Below are 24,172 nucleotides of genomic sequence, written 5' to 3'. Positions count from 1 at the left end.
TAAGTCAAAGGTCGCGGACCTTTCCCGCCTTCGAGCGCAAGACTATAAAAGTAATTAGTAAAGAGGTCACATATCAGTTTTATTTATTATTTATTTGAAACGTAAAATAGCGATTTTATAAGATCTGATGAAGTGTTTGATGTTTTTAATATCGCGGAAAATTTCCTCCACACTGGACTTTTATTTGAAATTCAATATGGTCATGACACAGACCGACCTAAGCTCTCTTATCCTTGAACTATTTTGTGCAACAAGTGTAGGTAACAGTAGCAAATCACAGTGATACGGCAAGATTACTGGAAGAAAAAAATTGTCCTTGCTTCGCACTTGAAATCGTGAACGTTTTGCAGTTTGTAACTGTACCCGGCGATGATGAAATATGCAACAATTTCATGGGATGAGGAAGAAGAGTGCTCTGTCGTTTCTTTAGACGACATTAAGGAACCTCGGAAACCTCACTCACAGTATTCCATCGGCGACAAGGTCGACAAGGCAAGATGTCGAGGCTTTCCTGGATTGTATTCGGGCGTTATCTTAGAGCTTGGTGGTAAGTTATAAAGAATTGTTATAAGTCGATGAAGTTTGCAGTTGTGAAGTATTAGATCAAGTTGACATCGCAGTTTTCAAGAACAGAATTCAGGTGTATGTCAAAACTGTTTTTCAAGAAAGAGTCCTGTGGTGAACTGTGCAGTTTTCACAAAGATGTTGAAATTGCTCGGACAAGTTAATGAACACGCTAGTAGTAATAGATAACGAATAATCCTAATGCCATTACATAATGTATCGACAGGTGAAAAAATTCGTTTCATCTTTCGAAAATGTTTTCCAGCTACTCTCATGGTAGTTGAGCGCAAAAATGTTACAAAAGGAAGGTGCGACCGTTATGCGGGCAGTCCCTTTTCAGGGGGGGGGGGGGGGGGGGTTAAGTGAAGTTGCTTGATCTACTTCTAGCTTCAGTTTTAGGCCAAAATAAAAATATGTGCTGTTCCGATTACCCGACCTACCCCAATTTTATCCCCCCGACCCTAGACTTTTTAGAGCTTCTTAAACCCGCAAGTATAAATAATTATATGAAAAAGCGCGAAACGCATGAAACTAATTTTAGTTCGATTTTGATACTTTTTGATCTACATAAAATGTTGTTGAAACAATACCACATGTACATTTCCGTACGCTGATTTTGCATATGAAAGCCTATCAGTCAGTTGAGATTTACGTTCACAAAAGTTCATTGCCCTAGCCCGATAAGGTTTCTGTGTCACATCATCTCTGCACGATCGAGAAAAGGAGACAAACTGAAGGTTTTGTGCATCATATGAATGTCCATAACACTGAAAATAATTCCGATAGCAAAATTGACACGAAAAATTGGACTTAATATTGGACTTTACTGGTACAGAAACGTGCCCAGTGCAGACTGCATAAGCATTGAAGCAAGCTTTGGTGTCAATGGGCCCGGTTTTTGAATTAAGTGAACAGACACTGACTCATTTTTTCAGAGCAAATAAACCCTAAAATTAACTGTCGGTGACAACCAACCTTTCTGTTTGTTATTTTCCCTGTTCTAAAATGACTGAAAAAAGCAACTGGAGCAAATATGACATCGAGAAAAACTCAACTCCGCATTCAAGTCAAAACAAGGGATCTGACCCTCTAAGTTGTTCGTTTTAGCTCTACTGAGTCTGCGCACAAAACTACAAGACCAGCTAGGTCACTACAAAAACACAGCTCACTGGTTTGCAAAGGGCAATGTTGATCCATACTTACAGTGGTGAGGGATAATATACGCACAGTAAAAACGTGACAAACAAGCACATTATTTTTTTTCAGAAGCTACAAAACAATTTTTTTATAGCTACAATAGATTTTTTCTTGGCTTGTGTAGTGCAGACAGTTCAGTAAAAAATGAAAAAATCCCTTGAAGGTACAATGGGAATGGCTGGCTGTTGTTAATTTTGATGTTTGAATGTACATTAAGCCCTATGAAAGCAAACTTACAGAATATGTGCAAACAAACACAGAATATTTAAGCATGAGGGAATATGCTACAATTTTTAGGGATATTAAAGCTTATGAATATTAATGAGCCGTCCGCCACTCTTGGAAGCCCTATACATTCACAACAGTGACACCCAAATTTGTTGACTTTTGAAAAAATCTTATAGAGGATGGTGTTTGGAGCCAGCAGCTTGGATTGTGTAAGCAAGTGATTTATGGCTTGTAGTATGTATATCACAAGTGACATCACTGCAACATTAAAACTTACATAAGATGTCCTTAAATGTTTCAGTTAAATCCCCCCAAAATTTTAAAATCCCCCTGAAAAATTCCAGGAGCGGGGAGCAATCCCCCTTTGTATAGTATCCTAGATGAAACACTGCATTGATGACAGTAAATATTGTGTTGTGTCAGTTCTTACAAGTCAGACTTACCTGTGGATAAACAGTTCACTTTCCTGTCAAAGAATTGTAATTGGCAGTCTAATAAACCACACACTTCAATTCTAATGATGAATATTTTACTTTAATGAATTGGTATTCAATTTGAGTGCATTTCATGAGGAAATTGTTCACTGGTAGTTTGTTTGAAAGCATACAAAATCCCCATTGAGAAATAAAAAAAAAATGAAAAAATAATTTCCCTACCTACCTACCCTATTTTTGAAAACCATGTAATCGGACAGCACAATTTTTTTTTGGCCTTATCATCTGTTTGAGAAGAATAATAATCATGCTGTGTATTAATATTAACTTACACGCTTGTTCGTAACAAACCTGGGGCAGCTGCCTTCGTCAATCGCAATACCAAATATGCAAGCTTGAAATCCCCACCCACAGGTGTAGAGGGCAATACAATGTCCCTGGGGATGATGGTGGGCTTTCCTATTCATATGTACAGTGCTTGTCATTTGAGTTTGAGGCTTGTATGGATGTAATTTTTTATTGGAAATACTGAGGCTAGTCTTTATGGAAATGACAAAAACTACATGTGTATTGAACCGGAGTGTTGCTGAAGGATTGCTTTTTAGTTGTCACGGATGGCTTATTAGTTTTACCTGCTTCTCATTAACTCAAGGTCAACATCCAGTAACATTCACTGTCGCCCATTGCAAATTAGTTTGTAGGGGGAGTTGATGAACTGGTTTTGCAAAAAACTACATGCAAATGTCCCCGTCGTGAATCCTACTGTTGCTGCCGATTGAAACTCCCTTTGTACATATGATCCACAAAACCAGTTGCTGTATCACCACCAATTTCGTTGTTTTCCGGGAACTATCAATAGACGGTGATTACTTTTGGTTGCCTTTCGACGGACAGAAGTTGTTCTCCCCAGAGTATTGCGTGTTCTTTCGATGGATTACTCCAAGGCAATATATGAAGGTATGACAATGAACCATTGGTTTATTAATTCTGTTCAGATGACATTCATGACTGCTAGTGTGTAATATTATGCACCATTAATTGGCATACAATGGCACTGTGCAGCACTTTGTTTGTTTCAAAAAAAAAAATGAACACATGTCATGCATCTTTGGATTTGTTGTATTTCGGTCGGGTGTTTGTGTTGATCTGTAAACCTTAGAATGTATTAAAGAAGAAATGTGTGTGTTGAATGATGAAACAAAACTTGAATGACAAGCGCTGTACATGGTGTCAAGTGTAATGTGAAATTCTTCTCTATCATGCTTTTTCACCCATGGACTATCAGAAAATGCCTGACACTAGGGATTTTCAGTAAATAGTTCACCATGTTGAAGATAACATTTAACAATGTCTATAACTTTTGTTTGCTGCAGAAGAGAGACAACAGTTGTGCAGAAACTTGGTGAAGCGCCCACATACCAGCAGTGCTTATTCTAAAAGCAGCCACCAATCACCAGAGCCACTTCTGAAAAAGGCCAGAGCAATGCTAAGCCCACGTTCAAGTAATACTAATGGCTCAAAGTGAGTTGCTTATTTTCTTATTTATAAGGAGACAATTTGTTAAATTTTATTTTTCAAGCCTTAAAATTTTTCTGATAAAAATATTAGTTCATTCATATATGTCAACTTTCACTCCTTTGTAGCTCTGTTGCAGTGGAACAAGGAGATACTGAGGAGCGAAATAACCAAGGTGTACAAGTACCAAATACTATGGCAAGCAAAAAAACTGCAGGGCAGAGTCAGCCTTTATTGTCCAGGAAAAAGGAAAGGTAAGCTTGCAAATAACCTTATCTAACACACTGACGTCTTTCTTACAGAAAAGGGATGCAGATTGTTTTTATTGGTGTGGTTTCTGCATTACATAGTATATTATAGCTTTGTCAATACCAGGTAATTTTGTGATGTCATTACTCAGATTATTACTGATAATGTATCTAATTATCCAGCATTATGACCTCAGATGTTTTCTACGTCTCCAACTTCCCTGGCATTGGCATTGCCATAACTAATAGCAATAATGTACCTCCCTCTGGCCGGTGACATTTGACTCAAGTAAACTTTGTGCTTGTACTTCCTTCGCCTTGTGCATTATGTTGTACAATGTTTTCTTTTGTCAGCTATGGTACTGCAGAGGTATAGCATTGTGCTCATGAAATGTTGGAACATTTATAAATGCCAGCTTTCTCTCTGTCTATGTAGCTCTACTGCTGTGCCACAAGCTGATACTCGGGACGAAAATAACCAAAGTGTACCAAATGATACTCCAGGGGAAAAAACTGCAGGGCAGAAACAGTCTTTTTCATCCAGTCTAAATAACAGGTAAGTTTACAATTATCTTATCTAAGATTTATATGACCGCGCATTAACATACTTTCTGGAACTAGATTGTATTTAGCTAATCTTCTGAATTTTTCACAAGTGGATAAACGTTCACTCACTCATAGCGCATCAGACTGTGTTTTACCTTCTATTTCCTCGTTACTTTCTTACAGTATTGACCTAATGGAATTATCAAGTGATGAGTCCATCAATCAGGAAGATGCTATCGACAACACAAGCCTGCCTGGAACATACAGGTAAAGTTTCATAAAATGTGACTGTCAGACTTCCTATCATAAATAAATTCAATCACAAAGAAAACCAATTTTACTTTGCCACAATCTGCTTTTCCGTCTTTGCCTTGGTACACTAAAAACTGTTTTCTATCAATAGGACTCTTGGGTCAAATATCAGCTTCTATATGATAGCTTTGTCAATACAAGTAAATTTTGTCATTTCTTACCCTCAGATTATTTCTGACGTTTTCTTTCCAACGTTGCAGTCCTAGTTGTTTTCTGACTTCTACAATTTCACTGACATTGCCAAAACTATAAAATAACAGCAATAATGCTGGCAGGGGTACATTATTGCCTTATTATAAGGCCTGTAAAAAAATATAGTGTGCTCCCAAAGTTTCATCACATAGTCTATGTTTCCTGAAAACAGCTAATGATTTTCAATGAAACTGATTAGATTGATGTTAATAAGGTATACTTCAGGCCTAGGTAAGAAATATTAGCAAAGCGTACGGTCCATATCGTCAGGATGGAATTCTAGATAGCTAAGCTACGAAGTCCCACCTATGAGATGTAAAACACAGATAGTTGATGACAAAAGCTAGGTTGTCAAGACGCAATTTTGACGATTTTTCCCGTCATACATGGCGTTTCAACATGGCGGCCTAGGATAACGTCGATGCGAAGGCAGCAGTCGTGGTAAGTTTTTACCATTATTTTTATGTTTTGAAGTGAGAAATCGTGAAAAAATGTATCGCCTTCCGGGTCAAATATCATGGAAATGCCCTCGTGAAGTATTTTTGTCGAACGTTTGGTATTTTTAGAGAAGATAGATGTTAATTGCGGACTGCTGTGGGTCTACCAGCAGATCTGTGCGATTTGCAAATACTAATAGGAAATAGAGCAAACTTTGCATGAGTACCATTTAATAAGGTAGACCCTGCACATTCGGTAATCTCAAAGATCAGATGGTAGAAGTCGCATGTTGTATACGACCAAGTCAACGAGACTAATGAGTTGGTATAAAGCCTTGTACCATACCGTGTACCATACTTGTACTGATACGCACGTGGTTTTCTATGGATATCGCACAGATCTGCTTAGCAGACCCCAGCAGTCCGCAATTAACATCTATCTTCTCTAAAAATACCAAACGTTCGACAAAAATACTTCACGAGGGCATTTTCCATGATATTTGACCCGGAAGGCGATACATTTTTTCACGATTTCTCACTTCAAAAACTAAAAATAACAGTAAAAACTTACCACGACTGCTGCCTTCGCATCGACGTTATCCTTGGCCGCCATGTTGATACGCCATGTATGACGGGAAAAATCGTCAAAATTGCGTCTTGACAACCTAGCTTTTGTCATCAACTATCTGTGTTTTACATCTCATAGGTGGGACTTCATAGCTTAGCTATCTAGAATTCCATCCTGACGATATGGACCGTACGCTTTGCTAATATTTCTTACCTAGGCCTGTACTTGCCACATAAATAAACAAAACTATAGCAATATTTCAATGTTCAATCAAAGATTTTGTAATACATGTTTTCTTGTGATATTTACTTTCAGGGATGTGGAGCACAAAGATTGTGTATCAAAGGCAGAGTTTGACGAGAAGATGCAGATGATAGAGAGTGAGTTAATGAAGATTAAGAAAAGGATGAGAAAGGGCCCATCTTTGCCAACAAGTCCCGGAGACAGTGCAAGTGAAGAGGAAATCACCCTTTACAATGGCCACTCTAAAGCCAGACTCATGGATATAGGCGAACACTCTTCCTCTCTTTTTGATCGTGTATTCAAATTGATGACCATGTTGTTTACGGATGATGAGATACTAAAGCACTCTGTATCAGGTAAAGCCCCTAACAGCAAAACAGGAGCAAAGCCAAAATTTGATCAGTCAAGGTATGGTATGCTCTTGCATGTAGTCCAAAAGACATCTCCAAAGCCAGTGTCACTCTCTGAAATTACCCATCGAATTCATGCAGTTCAAAAAAAAATTTCTAAACGGTTCGTCGAGAAAGGCAAACAGGCTTTGTAAATTCATAGAAGTGTTGTTCTTGTTGCTATTGTATCTGTATGATTAACATGATCTGCAATAAAAAGTTATAATTCATAGTTGATGATGATGATGTCTGTGTTGTGTTTTAAAAAATACAAGGAATTATCTGTCCATGAAACATTCTCTTTAGAGATACTGTTGATCGTTCAACATGCAACTGCAAAAGGTGTAAACTAGAGCTATTTTGATGAGATTTAAGGAGTGATATACAGAAGAATACCGGTATGTTACAAAGAGCTAAAAATTAACCTGACAATTTTAAAGGTGACAGCTATTTAAAGGCTTCGGTGCTTACAAATGAAATTAATTTAACTGAAAACCATCAGGTATGTAACTGCCCAGCCATGCTTAAAATGGTTCGAACATCCCTGTTTTGAAGGATTTTAGGATTTTTTCTGGCCATGTTTGGCCATGGTTAACCATGGTTGTAACCATATCAAATCATGTTTGACCATGGTCACCACCCAGCTGAGAACATGATTGACCATGGTCTATCATGGTCGTGTCCCCTTTCTGATCCGTTCGCGTTTCGACCATGTTTGATCATGGTCTACCATGATCATGCCCACTTTCTAATCTTCAACCATGTTTGACAATGTTCTAACATGATCATGCTGCTGCTTTCAACCATGTTTGACCATGGTCTAACATGATCATGCCCTACCTTAGGCCTGTCTTTAACCATGGTTGACCATGGTCTAACATTGCCAATATCAACCATGGTCATCATGTTTTAGCTTGACCATGGTCTCAGACTGATCAATGTTTGACCATGGTCTGGCCGTGGTGCCATAGCCCAACTATGGTCAACCATGTTTGACCATGGTCAAGACCATGTTCAAACATGGTTATTGACCATGTCTAAACATGTTTCAACCATGTTTAACCATGTTTGAACCATGATACAGAAAGGTGGTATGCTTAGTAATGAATTTAGAAAAAAATAGCAAATGCATGTAATTCAAGATCATGTAAGTTTCTCTTTAAAATCATTTTACAAGCATGTCAGGATGCAGGTAAAAATCAGTAAAAGTGTACATATCTTTTTTAATCTACCGTATTGGCATTATTTGAAAGAGGACATGTAGAGTCAGATATGCTACCTTACAGCATGGCAGGTTGTGTACCAAATAGGTTTAACCCAGAATTCTAATGGACCACAGTACAAAAAAGCCCATGTGCGCAAACGTGGGAAGAAGTTTGTGTATTTTCATTGCATTTGTACACCCGTTGGTTTGTTTGTTGCGCCATAACATGATTTCTTGGGTGTGCTGAGTCTGTATAACACAGTTCATCCTTATTCCGGAGTAGACCCATTGGAGCATGACCACATAAATAAGGTGGCTGTTCTGTAGTGGGTCTTTGCCACAAGGTGCCACAATGCACTTACCGCAGCTCTGCAAGGGTGACCACTATGACAGATTTGACTGTACAATTCTTATCCTGCCAATGAAATTACTATCAGGTCAAGTTGGTTAAAGCCATTTAGGCATACTCATTCGTATTTGCTGTATTTGAATAAAGACTTTACCTTTGAAGACTTTGAAGGCCCCTGAAGGCCTAGATACTATGGAACATGGTTTTCATTGACTACCAGTTTCTATGGCATACCATTGCTATGGCATACCATCCCAGGTAGTTGAAAATACTCAATATTTATACGGCCTTTTCCTGATTTGGCATATAATGAAAGTAATACTGCCTGGCGGGATAGGGTTAAAGTTGTGCATCAAACATACATTTATACATTTTAAATGGATGCTCAATTTGTACCAGTTTAAACTCATCCAGTATCTTCTAGCAGTGAGATGCAACTAAGGTATCACTACAAGAAATTACAGGGACAGTTTGAAGCCAGATGCAGTTTTGTAGTCACTACATTTTAGATACCAGGTTATTGGGAAGGCATTTCCAAGGATCCTAGGGGGTCTCCCCCTCCTCATACAGAACTTTTAAAATTTGATGTTAAAGTAACATCATTTGATATACATAGAACATTACTGTCTCATGTACAAATGTTTGGGTACCCCCTAGTTTGTTTACCATTTGATATACATAGAACATTACTGTCTCATGTACAAATGTTTGGGTACCCCCTAGTTTGTTTATCATTTTGTGAGTAACCCTCCCTTACCAATCATCAATTTTTGAGTGAAAGTTGGTTATGAATAAATTAGCATAAAATTTGTTTATTTAACTTTTTTAGGTTCTTCTTCTCATTTTCTGCTCAATTTTCTTCAAACAAATGCTTCCTTGAAACTGTTTGTCCAATACCAATCACACTGGTTTACAACTTGTCAGGGAATATTGATGCTTTCAGTTTTCTTTGGCAAGAAGAAATCAAAATAAATATACCGATTTTTGAGGCAAGTTTTCTCTTTTTAAGTCAAAGCTTATTTAATATCACTCTTCATAGAAAATTGAAATTCAATGTTTAGCTTTTCAGGGATAAATCATTGATGTTGTGGTCATAATGACTTCCTTATTATTTCACATTCCCATGAAAATGTGTATGGGTATGTGCCGTCTGAATGGAACTCTTCATCCAGAAATCCATTATTCTGGGTCAGTAACAAGACAGCTTCAAATGCAGCAAAATAATACCTACAAATTCCCCCAATTTGTCAAAAATATCCCTAACAATGGGTCATATTTTTCTTATTTTTTATGGGTAGATATTTTCAATTTGGGTGGCATATCCCCATATCAAAATATTGGGAGAACCCCCTTCCCAGGGGGTCAGACCAGCCCTAGTCCCTTGCACTGCCAATTCATTTGAAAAGCACAGTGTCCCGGAGAATGGACTCCAAGTTTGCTATCATAGATTGCTTTTCAGGTTGTACCTTACATTAATTATCTTCTTCTAAGACATACAAAGCACTCCCTAAAATCTTTGGAGTTGCATGATGGGAAAAAATCTACTTAATGTAAAAACAAGGTGTTTTTGATTTACTCACCAAAGTGTTGACACAATGAGGTACTTATATCAGCCAACTGTGTCACAATCTATAAAACAACAGAAACATTATAAAACTGTCATCAAATCCCTTGGAAAAATTCCTCACAAATGTGTATCCATTCAATAAAGAAAAGCATCTAGGATTAATTCATATCAGATCCTGATATTATGAGAGTTTTCCTACTTCTGTGTTCAGTACGCAAGTAGGTTAAGGCATGGGCGTCAAACATTATCATGAATATGCATTATGGCTCATGAATATTTATAAAACAACACTGCCCACACATGAGATAGCAACAGAAAATCTCTAAAATAACATCACAAACAAAGTACCTAATTGGAGCCAACGAATTGACAAAGAACACACTAGTGTTCACAATAAAAGATAGCCCATAAGCACTGTGTGGAACTTGGAACACGTAGAAAAAGGCCGATCATCGCATACAAACGAAATCTAGACATCAGCCATACTTCGTCCTACACAAAGGCAAGGACATAAACTATGTATTGGCATAGATTGTTGACTACAGTTCACATTATTTAGGTCATTGATGTCATGCCATGCCTGCATTCATGCTAGGAATGGTAACTTATGAAAATCCAAATTTTGATATACTCACTCATGTTTGAACTTTTAACATCACAGAACAATGTAATTTGAAGTCTTGCAGACTTTCACTGTGGTATTCTGTATCAGCAAAAATCTGACAGAAAAAGAAGTAGTATATAGTACCTGGTACCTTGTTTTATCAGAATTGATGCACTTATGGATAGATCTGTGATCAGAGTGGCCGCTTTCATTGAAGGTGTTGTATTTGTGACTTCTTTAGGTTTTTTGCACCATTCAGAGAGCTGATTGTATGCATCAGTTGTTTACATAAATTTGTAAACACCATGGTTACTAGCAGTTCACTATATAGTTATCAGAGACAGTTGTGATTTTGATTTCAGGGACAATAACAACTATTGACAGACCACTGTCATTGACAAAGGATGTTTTAAACTGCATACATTAAGCCCAACAATATACAGACTTTGAATCAAACGAAAAAAATGGGGGTCACCGCACAAATTTTTAAGATATGGGCATTTTTAATACAAAAATGCTACACTGAAGCGCCCTCTAGCGACAGATCCCTTTTTAGTATAATATATTCGAAATTTGTTTAATAGGTATTAAAAAAAGTTTAGTTCACTTAAATACTGCAAATAATCCCACATTTGTCACACTTAAACGGGCCTGTTACACAAAGTTTGTTATCTTGGTGTCAAATGTTTTGACAAACCAGATTTGAAAGTCGCACCTCAAAGTAATTGTATGCTATATCGCGACAAAAAGACCACTTCCGGAAAGAACGCTCGCAGAAAGAACGTTTCTTTCGCGGCGCGCAGATACGATGCGCCAGTATGAAAATTCGCGTTACCGCAGCTACGTTAATGTAAAAACAAGGTGTTTTTGATTTACTCACCAAAGTGTTGACACAATGAGGTACTTAGGAAATCATCCTTTGAAGTCCTGGAAACTTTCACATTATATCAGCCAACTGTGTCACAATCTACAAAACAACAGAAACATTATAAAACTGTCATCAAATTCCTCACAAATGTGTATCCATTCAATACAGAAAAGCATCTATGAATTAATTCATATCAGATCCTGATATTATGAGAGTTTTCCTACTTCTGTGTTTAGTACATCAATAACTATGACATGTACAACTTGAACTGACACTTATAGCTACAAGTACTCCTTCGTCCTTACACAAAGGCAAGGACATAAACTATGTATTGGCATAGATTGTTGACTACAGTTCACATTAACTTTTTTAGGTCATTGATGTCATGCCATACCTGCATTCATGCTAGGAATGGTAACTTATGAAAATCCAAATTTTGATATACTCACTCATGTTTGAACTTTTAACATCACAGAACAATGTAATTTGAAGTCTTGCAGACTTTTACTGTGGTATTCTGTATCAGCAAAAATCTGACAGAAAAAATGTAAAGAAGTAGTATATAGTACCTGGTACCTTGTTTTATCAGAATTGATGCACTTATGGACAGATCTGTGATCAGAGTGGCCGCTTTCATTGAAGGTGTTGTATTTGTGACTTCTCTAGGTTTTTTTGCACCATTCAGAGAGCTGATTGTACGCATCCAGTGTTCTCACCAGAAAAAAAATTTTGTGGGACATTTTGTCCCGCTGACCAAAAAAAAGCGGGACAACGGATGATTTTTGTGAGACAATATATAAATATGTTAAAAAAGTAAAACTGCAAATACGAACCTTATTCTATGCATGGAAAAAATAAAGGACTCAACAACTCATTCAACTTAACAACTTTTTGTAAACATTCGGTGAAAATATCAACTGATATGAATATCAGTGCCTTTTAATGAAAAGTCTATGGGACTTTCGTTCTTTCCAGTGTGAAAGTCCATTTCAGGGCCCTCTACAATAACAGTAGTTGCTGTCCAGCCGTTCAGCTCCCAGTTGATTCCTGTCATTAGTTCCTTTTTTTTCGCACACTAAACCCCCTTTCACAACCAGCAGAAGGAACAGGCCAAGTCAGCATTTATTTAGATCAGGAAACATATCCCTATGATGTTTGTAAACAATCATCAACTTTTGACGTGAAATTTTGGTCACCAGCCAAGGCTACAAATTTTGTCAATTGATTGAAGCATGGAAAAAAGACGTCCATGTTCTCACGTATAAGTTCGCCTGGAATAATATACTTATCACATGCGCAAGCCAAGAATTGATAATTTTTGCATAATAAGAGAACTTTCCCCCAACTATTCCACATTAAAACCTCTGAACTACTTTTGGAATAATATTATCCATCGGCAGTGGGCCGTTGTCGATCATTTCCAGTCGTGGGTACTAGGTCGCGTGGGCGAGGAACGGAGCAAATGCCTGATAACATCACACAACACGTATCTCCCGCGAAGTTTATACACGATTCCAAACATGGCAAAGACCTAAAAACTATCTCAGACAAAGTTGCGTTATTTTCGAGAACAAAAATTCACTGAATCTCAACGGCACGAACACTATAACGTCGTTCCCGTCAAGACCCTGGTTGACATGCGGAACTCACAGTATAATGCTACCAGCTTCGAGTTCGTTGTTTTCGAAAAATGTTCATGTAATTCCTTAGGGATATACAAGCTTTAAATTCTTGTGTTTTCGTAGTTCGGATTATTGTTGTCGTAGCCTATGAAAATATTTATCGTGCCCATGACGCCTCCAGCTTCCGCGAATTCCGTGGACATCTACCGGTATGCATGCAAGGCGAACACGTCCAGTGCATCAGACTACCACAGTCTCGTGTGGTTCAATACACGACGGCCGCTGTGTGGTATACGTAATGATAATGCATCCACACATCTGCCATCATGTATCGAATCACAAGTGACTGTGGCTTAAGTACGCCCTCTGACGGGTATTGCCTCCAGATTGCCTCGGTTTCAACCAGGAAGTGTAATTACTCGCGTCAATCATTTACGTCCATGGTGAAAAGTTTTGGCTGTATGGTATGGCCGGCCGGCCGTACGGCTGGCACCACGAATGTTTATAATTTCAAAGGCGCGCCACTATTGGCGCGCACGCCAAAGAAATCCGCGACAAAACAGAAAAATACGCGAGGATGTCGCGGCATTGCGGCCTGGTGAGAACGCTGTGCATCAGTTGTTTACATAAATATGTAAACACCATGGTGACCAGCAGTTCACTATCAGAGACAGTTGTGATTTGATTTCATGGACAATAACAACTATTGACAGACCTTTGTCATTGACAAAGGCCTAGTGTTTAAACTGGACACTATCATTTTGTCAGGGTGTAACAGACCGACAAGAAAGTCACTTTGAGTCCATGCAATACAGCTGTAATGAACACACTGACTCAGGAAAGTAATCATTATTACATGTATCAATACTAATCAAATGAAAACACAGTCTACCATGTTTTGAATTTCATAAATATCTGCCTTGATGATCAAGTAATCCTGTCTCTGTCATGAACAGTAATCAGCTGTAGGAAGAATTTTGTTAAAACCCATTTTATCAGAATTGATGCATTCTGGGACAGACCTGAGGTCAGAGTGCACATTTTATAAATGTGGACTATATCGTGGTTTATCAAAATTCCATGATGCATCCAATCGTAGATGGCTTAGTTTGCCTTTCACTACAGATTTGAAACCACAGAGTAGCTTTCTTTCAAGAGTTACTGTTACGCGACTTCACAGCGATTTTAAGGTTACAATAGGAATGCTTGAATTCTGGAGCAGTTATCACCATGATTAAAATACAAATCAATGATGAGGTTCTGTGGATTTAACAGAGACAGGTCCAGAGTTGAATCTGAGGGAATTGCCCTGTTTGTATCATGTGTTCTCTTACACTTCAAAACACAAGCTGCTACAATTTACTTTATGTTGAAGCATATGAACACTCAATCACTGCCCCTCGTGGTTCACATTGAACCGTGTTGGATACAAACACCACTACCTAAGGACAATTGACTGAACTAGGAGAGTGTTTGTCAAACTCTCACCTCTGAACTTTGACCTCATTGCACACACTGCAGTGATCACTCTTCGACATCTTGTAAACTTTCACCATTTTATTCAGTTATTGCTGGTAGAATAAAAGAAAACAACATGTTAAAAATTAGGAATCTAAACTGCCAAAGCTAGGAATGCATGAGCTTAATCTTTCCATATGACATTAATCTACATTAATTCATAAAATACTGACATTGAGAACATTCAAGGGTTTGTACTGTCTTCACACAGTGCAGATTTATAGATCTAGGCAGAGAGTGGCAGCCATTTTGTTTTTTGCAAATGTAGCTCAGGAACACTCAAAAGTTGAAAACATTTATTGTATGTTGTTATCTCAACATTTACCTAGTCTAGGTTACCCAGAGGGTCAGACTGCACTTCTGGACTCTCATCTGGCTGTCCCAATACAGTGTGGGGAAATCCCATTCAAAAATTTCTGAGCAAGATGGTGTAATACAGATTGGAGCCATGCATCCTGGCCAGGGAACATCTGATCGATGTTTTAATTATCACATTTTGACACAAAGTCACAGAAAAAATAAAACTTCACGGTAACATAGAAGTGGCTTTTGAAGTCCCTTTTTTTGTATGAGCATGAACCATGTCTTGTATGTCTTGGATCAGTTTATTATAGACAAGTAGAATACAACGGACCAAGGATATAAGTCATAGTTCACACTTAATTACAAAGGCTGGACTTCAAAAGCCACTTTAGCATAACCTTGAACATGCTTAAGCTATATTTTACATGATTTTGTCTCAAAAACATAATAATTACATCATGGATCAGTTCTTCCCAGGATGCATTGCTCTTGTCCGTAATGCACCATCTTGCTCAGTAATTTTTGAATGGGATTTCCTAAGACTGTGTGGGGGCAGCCGGATGAGAGCCAAAAGTGCAGTTTGGGTAACAGAAACTAGATGTTTATCATATAATATGATGGCTGATATTTTACAATAAATGTCACCGGAATGGAGAAATGTGGACATAGGTATAAAATGGTGTGAAGGTCAAATATTGCAAAATCACTGATTGATTTTCAGAAGAACAGTTACTTACCAAGAGCCTGTCTTCACATATTATTTAAATGATCTCTAAAATTGTGACTGCAGATATCTCAGAAAATTTGAAATCTGTATGACTAAATGGAAGAAAATCACATTATGGAATGCCATGCAATATTTGTGTGTGTTTTAACTAAAGTTATAGTAATATGTAAATGATCTAGGAACTTTGATAACATTACTACTGTCTACCAGTAAAACTATATTCATGGTCAGTGGTCAAAATGACTAGAAAATTAAAAAATGACTTCAGCTCACAAACATCTGGTGGAGCACCAAAAGTTATGAAAAGGTAATAAGAATTTTTGAGTTACAATTATGAAACTGTTGCCATGGAAAACAGACATTCCAAGACTCTATCAATTCATTAAGTTATCATTTGGAATTTGACAACAGTTTAAGAACTATTCATACTTGAGAATTTTCATTTTACTTTTAATGAGAAAGTGTTATGATGAAATTTTAAACAAATAGTTTAAAACTGTTGCTATGGTTACCAGTAGCACACAAGTGTATTTATGTATTGGTACACAAACATAAAGTTTAGTTCAGTCCTATATTTACACTCACAAAAATGCAGGAGAACACTACAGAATTTTTGTTAAAAATGTTCACAAATTCAAAATTTGTTGACAAAATAAAACTTTTTGAGCAATAATTAAAGAATATTGCCATAAATACAGGCCAAACATTCTATGAGTGTTTCAACAATTCATTGGCATATCATTGACAAAGTTCAAATTATGTGTCAGTGAATATTTCCAACAGAATTTCTATTTCAACTGAAAAAACATGTTATATGGCAATGATAATTTGAGCAAATGGAATAAAATCTGTTGCCATGGTGACTAATAATACTCTAGTGTAGTAATATATTCCTACACCATGAACAAGCTTAACTCACTCTTACAACTTTTATGAAAGATTTTTCATTTTACTTCAACAGCATAAGAGGGTTATGGAGAAAAGCAAATTTGACCATTTATGTTGCCATGGTTACTTGTTATGCATGACTGTACTAATGCATTAATGCATAACAAACAAACTAATGTCCAACTGTGAAATTTTGCAAAAACAATTTGGATCTACTGCATGAAATACAAAGGTTACAGAAAAATAAATACTATGGGCATAGTTATCAAGAAAACGTTGCCATGGTTACAGTAATACGTGTATGAATTCAAATTTGGTACATAATAAGTACATCTTAAAAATTAACAAATGTGCTATATTGTAAAATTTGAAATTGAGTTTAAGAAATTAAAAATTTATGACAAAAGTGAACTACAGTATGTCAATATTTACCAGAGATTTTCAATTTCAACTACAAACAAAGCTATTAGGAAATAGTAATTTTGAGCAAATGAAAAAAAATCCGTTGTTATATATATTGATGTATTGCACCACTGAGAAAGCTTTTTTATGTCTTACAACTTTTGTGAAAGAATTTTCATTTTACTTCATCAGCAAAACAGAATATGAAGAAAAGCAAATTTTGAACATGTATGTTGCCATGGTTACTTGTTATGCATGACAATACTAATGAATTAATACAAAATAAACAAGCTTATGACAAGCTGTGATCTTTTGCAAAAAAATTTTGGACCTACTACATGAAATACAAAAGTTACAGGAAAAATTAATATTTTGAGCAATTGTCTCAAAAACATGTTGCCATGGTTACTAGTAATAAGTGAAGGACTTCGTATTTTGGTACATGATAGCAACATCTTTAAAATAAATGTGTGAAATTGGAAGAATTGGAAATTTAGTATAATAAATAAAAAATGTATGACAAAAATACTGATTTTGCCTATTTCTGTTGAAAATGTTGCCATGGTAAATTCGCAAAATGACTAATAATTGAGGGAGAAGTTTTAAAAAATAACATTATACTTCAAAGAATTTATGTGAGTTTAAAAAAATTCTGTTGCAGTGAAAAAATTATGTGAATTAAAGTGTTTCTTTTTACAGCAGAACAAAAAGTAAGCTGTGCAACAATGCATTCAATAATTTTCACAGATTTGACCTTTGACCTTTCAGGTGACTGGTCAATGACATTGGTCAATGGTCAACATCAAGACCAAGGACAAAAGTTCAAGAGTCCAAGAGGTTTAGCCTTCCACCGTGATAAACTTGTGGTGTGTGACAGTGGTAACAATATTGTACAGATATTGAACAAAGATTATACCTGTGACAAAGTCATAGGAAGCTTTGATGGTCAGTTTGCAAAGCCATTCCGGCCACTGAGTGTAGCCATCTCACATTTCAACCACTATTTCATACTTGATGATGCAAATAAACAAATTGTTGTTTGTGATGAAAATGGTAAAATTATCCAAATAATTACTCTACCTGAAAACATCAAAGTAGTCTGTGACATAGCTCTGATGGATGACTTTGTTTTGGTCACTTTGAGTTTGACCTCTCTGGACATCACAAGACCTGAGGACAGAGATGATAGACTGGTCAAGTACACTCAAAGTGGAGAATATCTAGCAGAAGTCAATGGTCAAATTAGAGGCCAAGGACAATTCAAGTGGCCGGTGTCTGTGGTTGTAAACAGCAACAATGTCATCATGGTTTATGACAGTGGCAATCGATGCATCAAGTGTTTTGACAGCGACCTGAATTTTTTACATCAATTCGGACAAAGTCAGCTATCAGGGAGCATTGTGGGATACACTGGATACATTGCTGTGGATGAAGATGATAATGTTTATGTTTGTAACTACTTCTCTGATAGAATCCTAAAATATCGATGTGATGGAAAGTGGATCTGTAATCTGTTGGAAGGTAATGTGAGATCACCCTGGTACATTGCAGTCATGGGTGATAAAATTGGTGTTGTAGAGTGGAACAGTGACCAAATCAAAGTATTTTCCAAGTAGATAAAATACACCAACATGAAGTGTATGTCTACATGACATCAAAATGTCAGAATTTGGAGGAATTTTTTGAAAGGAATAATTTTGTGAGCGTTGAATTTTGAACGCATTGCATTGACTTGACTGCATTGTTGACAAGGATGTCATGGCAACAAGTTGATTGCAAGGTTATTTTTACAAATTTAGAAATATGGTTGTTGACAAAAACTGTGATTTTTGTCAGTCGATTCATCTCAGGGATGTTAGAAATCCAAAACGGAGATGTTTTGTGGATTTATCATCAACAATTTTGACCAATTTTGTCATGGAGGTATTTGACTGCCGTTGTACACGGCATACCCCAATGACAACATTGGTCAAAAATGTTTGTTGATATTTAAATATTGGCGTTATTTTTCATTTTAAAATTGAAATTTTGGATCGGACAATCTCAGAGATACAGTCGCTCACTTCCTTTGTATACCGATGAAGGAATCTTACAAATTTTGTGAAATTTTTATTGAAAATTTGATCAGTTTTGACCATGGGTTGTTTACAGGTAATAGTACAGATACACCTTCCATCACATCGCCATAAATATCGGGCGGAATATCAATTGTGTGTGCAAAATAAGATGATATAAAATACCTGCATATCTGATGATGTTAATTTTGTTGAAATCTGTCGATATTTCCATCCGATGGAGGAAGATTACTCCGATTTATGGTTTATAAACAACGACTTCAACCTTAGCAATCACCGCCATTCTAAGTTCAGGAATGCACGTAGAGGGCGTTGTATCCAGGTCGATCTCACTTTGTTGAGAGGGGCACGCGAGTTGGATCAACTCAGGGCATTACTTCGTTGTACCAATTGTACAAACTTTTCAAGGGTAGTTTTGAAATATTCACAATGCTTTCGTTCTGTATCAGTGTGCTGTTTTCCTACTTTTGTTGTAAATAGTGACTCTAGACATCTTTACAGTGAGAATTATCGGTGGTCCTTAGGAAAGTGGTTGATGCTGTATGAAACATTGTATCAAAATTTAGACCAGTAACTATGGACGCTTACATCACAGACGTAGACGTGTGTAAGATGTAAACAAACATGAAATGTGACACCAGCGTAGATCGCCATTTTAAGGCATTGTCGTTTCTTTCTCGTGACGCTCATGAGAACAAATCTTTGTTTTAGATTTCAATCCAACTTTTACCAACACGTACAGGAATAGGTGAGCGTCACCTCGTGATTTTGATATCTACAACAGCAATATGATGACATTGTACACTGATATTTATATCATTTATATTTCTTCGGATTTTTCAGACATTTGGTAATTTACAAAACCATATGAAATTTATTTTCAATGCATTGTTGTGCTGTTTACTGATGGAAAGTAAGGTATTAACAATAAAGATATAAGTTGTTTGAAAATTGTTGCATAGACTGACTGTTCGGTAGATTAATTTGTCACTGTCAGCCAGTACAATTTTAAATGTATTTTGAATCCTAGAAGAGAGTTGAATGTATTTTATAGATTTTGCTGTATAGTTTGAATACAATGAACTAGTACCACAGTGTAGCAGTGGCGATATTTTTGTCTGATGGGAAGTCTTTAATAATCTTACAAAATAATGGATGTAAACAAACAGTGGTTTATTTTGAGTATGTTCAGATTTTAATTTTTATACATCTATGTACAATTATCATTTTTTTAAAAGATCTGAAATAAATGTCAAATAGTTTTAATCGTTAAACTTTTATTATCGGCATGTTCTGTTCCTTTTTTGTTCCGAAAAAAACCGGCCAAATATTCCTATACTCGCCATGATCGTTCCTTGTGATTTTGATGAGATCAGTGTTTAATTGGGGTCATATCCACAGTTGCGAGTGGAGTGATACGTACCGGCCGCCGCGTACTATGCATATAATAATTGGAAGTTGGGAAACGGAATGGCCGTTTTACGCACCCCTCGCCGAGTTTGGAGGCCGATTTCCCTCACAATAAGCCTCAACTATATACTAAACCAGCATCGATGGCCTCCAATACATCTTAGAATTCATACCTACAAGCCTCTTTGCGTCAAAAACGACCTTCTGTCCGTTTTTGGGTGCGATTTCCGTGTTTTTTGACGTGATCGAACACTTTCATTCTACAGCTGTGGGCGGGGTCAGACCAGCCGCGCTGTGATTGGCTAATTTTTTTCCGATCGACCCCATGATGAGCTCTCTTGTTTTGATCGCTCGTTTGAGGCATAAATACGGCCCGGTGGTTTCAATCGGGTTCGAACTCATATAGGAAATGAAGGCTACTTCACATCTGCTCTACCAAAGTTGTTTTATATTACGATATGGTGAATAACAGGATCATTGTAGTTATTTTGTTTGGAATAAATGGCGAGACACTGGCGAATCGATAGTGCTATGACCCTGTATAAATATAGTAAAGGGAAAGCAATTCCACACGTACACATCGTCCGCGTCCATAGATTGGTGGTTTGCGTTTATAGTAATGTGTAATTTTTGTTTCACTGTCTTGTATATAGAGCCGATTTCAGGATTTTAATTCCAAGCGCGCCGTCCTCCCTGTCACAACGCTTGTCCCACTGCGAAACACACACATCCTGTGTAGAAAAAAAAACACCAACAAAACACTGCAGACTCACTAGAATGCTTGTACAAAACAGACAGCCGAGAGACACCGAACGAAGTTGATACATCAACACAGATGAGCGGCAACTTAACCACACAGTGGGAAGTCTCAAGTAAAAAACAGTTGGTGTAATGTACCTTCACGTCTCAGAACTCGACAGAGCCATAATCACAGTACATTCGCAGTGAGCACCGTACATGATTCAGTGTCTTCACCACACATCATAACGGGCACATCACAGAGAGTCAAATCCGCCTTCAACTCTATGTTTAAAATTTCGCCAAATTTTCTCCCTGCATAGTTTAATATTGATGAAAGCGTTGCAGATTCAATTTCCTTATATGTTGACCTTTCAATTATGACATTTTGGCATCTGAAAATAGCTATGCGATAATTATTCATATACACAAATAGGTGAAAAACACAGTCAACAGCCAAACGATCGTTAACTTGTCATTTCATAAAAATAAGAGGGAAACTCAAAAAAATAAAACGAAAGTTTCATCAGCTGTGTTATCTCAAACACTTTAAGAATTAAAGCGAAATGAAAAAATTAGATTAATGTTTTTTGGGGGTTTTTTTCAGATATATTTTTCATTTTACAACGCGGCAAATAGGCTTGATTTCCCATAGAAAACAATGACGTATAATACACCGAACAGACTGCACACTTCTCGCCGGTGCAAATTCCTCAATTTTGAACGAATAATGATGAAATTGAATGAATAATGATGAATTTCTCCATGAAAATGTTTTATTTGCATTTTTTTATTCCGATCACTGAAATATACGGACTGTTGCCGTCCATAATTTGGCAATCTTACGGCGTGTACATATGCAGAACAAGGGTCTTAAATTGACGCATTTTAACCAGTATGCGTCTCATAAGTTGTTCCGCCCCAAATATCTGTCATTTGTTGTAATGTAGACCAAATTTGGGCGAATATCAACGATAAAAATTCCAGTAAATTTGAAAAAATAAACAGAACGGAAGCGAACGGGCGCAAAGTGTCCACTGTCATCGAGCGGTGAACGTTATCGATCGATATCGTTTATTGGAAATTGATACTATGTTGTCTTGCTCACTCGCATGACCTTCCCAGCCAAAAAGGCGCAAAACTTGGCCAATGTGCACCAAAATGTGCTGAAACATAAACACATCACAAAAACTGTAAAGAGTGTCGACGATTCAATTTAAGTTCAAGAAACCAACGGATACGTTGGTACTATTGGTATGTAAGTCAATATATACGGGTTATTGTGGACATATTCATGACGTGACCTGAACGCATGAGCCGATACGCCAGCAGATTTCTATCGATATTCTATCGAAAATAAATTGATACAATGTGTTCGCTGTCGTCACTAGCAACCGGCCAAAAAGTGCTCTGAGGTAAAAATATGCTTCGCAGAATATGAGACACTCGGGCATAGTTTCGCCCCGCAGTGGTTGTAGCTTTTGAGTAACGGTTGTAACAGTCTTCTCGAATATGCCTATCAGCAATCCCTTTCTATAGCCTAATTTTAATGTCTCCGCTAGGTGACAAGATACCATACGTTGTGAGTTCGAACCCGATTGAAACCACCCGGCCGTGAGCGATCAAAACAAGAGGTCATCATGGGGTCGATCGGAAAAAATTAGCCAATCACAGCGCGGCTGGTCTGACCCCGCCCACAGCTGTAGAATGAAAGTGTTCGATCACGTCAAAAAACACGGAAATCGCACCCAAAAACGGACAGAAGGTCGTTTTTGACGCAAAGGGGCTTGTGGGTATGAATTCTAAGATGTATTGGAGGCCATCGATGCTGGTTTAGTATATAGTTGAGGCTTATTGTGAGGGAAATCGGCCTCCAAACTCGGCGAGGGGTGCGTAAAACGGCCATTCCGTTTCCCAACTTCCAATTATTATATGCATAGTACGCGGCGGTTGGTACGTATCACTCCACTCGCAACTGTGGTCATATCAGGTATAAACGTGTTTTCCAAACACTGCGTACACTGGAAATCTGCCGCCAGAGTCTTGCAGAAGCAATGATGTCAAGTTAGTAAGACACTGCGAAGACGAGTAGTTGATAGTCAGGGATTAGGCGGCACTGAATACTCTACAAGTAGTTTATTTTTTGAAGTTAAATCAGTGACGTCATCAGTGTCGTAGACGTGTTTACAAGGAGATCACAGTGGCCTCTGGCGCATGTATGTTACATGACGGAAAGTAGAAGCAAAGCTGTATATGTTTACAATTTAAAAATGTTGGAGCAGAATTCAGATTTGTGTTGTTAGATTTTATTTTGATACTGAGATACCGACACGCCAGTCAGCTCTACAGTACTGTAACACTGTGTGTAGTGGTACTCACCGTTGTATGGATTGTAGCTTAGCTCTGCATGGCATGGCTGTGTGTTACCGACGTTATACGGCCTCCCACCACATGTGGTGAGAGGCCGTATATCGCCGGGAACACTGGTAACACATAGCCATGCCATGCAGACCTATATGCAGTGAATATTGAGTGTCTAGACATTCTGATTGAAACCATGATTGACAGATGTAAAGTTACAATGTATACAAATTTACAAGTCCACGTGACTGACTCCAATTCTCTGATTGGTAGCTATGACTTACAGTGTATCAAAGTATCAAGTTGATGTGATTTATGAATGAATGTCAGAGCAAACGTGAACGATGCTGCGTAAACAGCCTTGAATGAATTTTGCTCAGCGAATTTCTCTCGTGTGCGGCACGACTCGACTAAACATTTGTATCTGTCTTTGCTGTGACGGTTCGTTTACACACAACACAGTCGTTTGGTGAGCTATTCAGTTCTGGGACTATTGACCCATAGACGAGTGTACAGAAGCGAGAAACACCTCTGTACACTCGTCTATGGGGCGAATAGTCCCAGAGCTGAATAGCCCACCAAGCGACTGTGCACACAAGATCAAATGTGATATTAGTCAAAATATTGCAGTGTCCGTATATGATTCTGCAAGTTGTTTTTAGA

The 24,172-nt window shown here is 37.5% G+C and overlaps 2 protein-coding genes and 1 long non-coding RNA gene across 4 annotated transcripts in view; 2 read left to right on the top strand and 1 right to left on the bottom strand.

The window, feature by feature from the left end:
- LOC139124030 (tripartite motif-containing protein 2-like) overlaps window positions 1–20,274 on the top strand; it is a 40,311-nt gene extending 20,037 nt beyond the window's left edge. The window contains exon 3 of the mRNA XM_070690166.1: window positions 17,694–20,274. Within this exon, the coding sequence (XP_070546267.1) occupies window positions 17,694–18,541 (848 nt within the window). The 3' untranslated portion in view covers window positions 18,542–20,274. The remainder of the gene's footprint in view (window positions 1–17,693) is intronic.
- LOC139124011 (uncharacterized) lies at window positions 64–7,108 on the top strand. 2 transcript variants are annotated; one of them, XM_070690146.1, is made up of 7 exons: window positions 413–547; window positions 3,283–3,380; window positions 3,797–3,944; window positions 4,067–4,192; window positions 4,623–4,742; window positions 4,916–4,999; window positions 6,557–7,108. In XM_070690146.1, exons 2-7 carry the CDS (start codon window positions 3,353–3,355, stop codon window positions 7,026–7,028), a joined length of 978 nt encoding a protein of 325 aa, XP_070546247.1. In that variant the 5' UTR covers window positions 413–547; window positions 3,283–3,352; the 3' UTR covers window positions 7,029–7,108. The 2 variants fall into 2 exon arrangements, with proteins under 2 accessions (XP_070546246.1, XP_070546247.1); XM_070690145.1 differs by lacking the exon at window positions 3,283–3,380 and having other exon boundaries at window positions 64–547.
- Window positions 8,581–19,293, bottom strand: LOC139124036 (uncharacterized). The gene is made up of 7 exons (XR_011549840.1): window positions 19,166–19,293; window positions 18,006–18,095; window positions 15,646–15,727; window positions 14,576–14,658; window positions 11,915–11,998; window positions 11,478–11,564; window positions 8,581–8,874 (listed from the first exon to the last, which is right to left on the bottom strand). It is a non-coding gene; the product is annotated as an uncharacterized lncRNA (long non-coding RNA).
- Window positions 20,275–24,172: the final 3,898 nt, after the last annotated feature.

The sequence above is a fragment of the Ptychodera flava genome (assembly GCF_041260155.1).
Source record: "Ptychodera flava strain L36383 chromosome 23 unlocalized genomic scaffold, AS_Pfla_20210202 Scaffold_23__1_contigs__length_28996876_pilon, whole genome shotgun sequence".
NCBI classification, from domain to species: domain Eukaryota; kingdom Metazoa; phylum Hemichordata; class Enteropneusta; family Ptychoderidae; genus Ptychodera; species Ptychodera flava.
Note: the sequence above shows the minus strand (reverse complement) of the source record. Positions and strands in the feature narration are given on the sequence as shown.

Bases quoted from the DNA above. Each gene is read 5' to 3' on its own strand.
- LOC139124011 (XM_070690145.1), top strand. From the start codon at position 370: ATGATGAAATATGCAACAATTTCATGGGATGAGGAAGAAGAGTGCTCT. The intron at 548-3,796 runs GTAAGTTATAAA...TGTTTGCTGCAG, and splicing joins CGTTATCTTAGAGCTTGGTG to AAGAGAGACAACAGTTGTGC. The intron at 5,000-6,556 runs GTAAAGTTTCAT...ATTTACTTTCAG, and splicing joins AGCCTGCCTGGAACATACAG to GGATGTGGAGCACAAAGATT.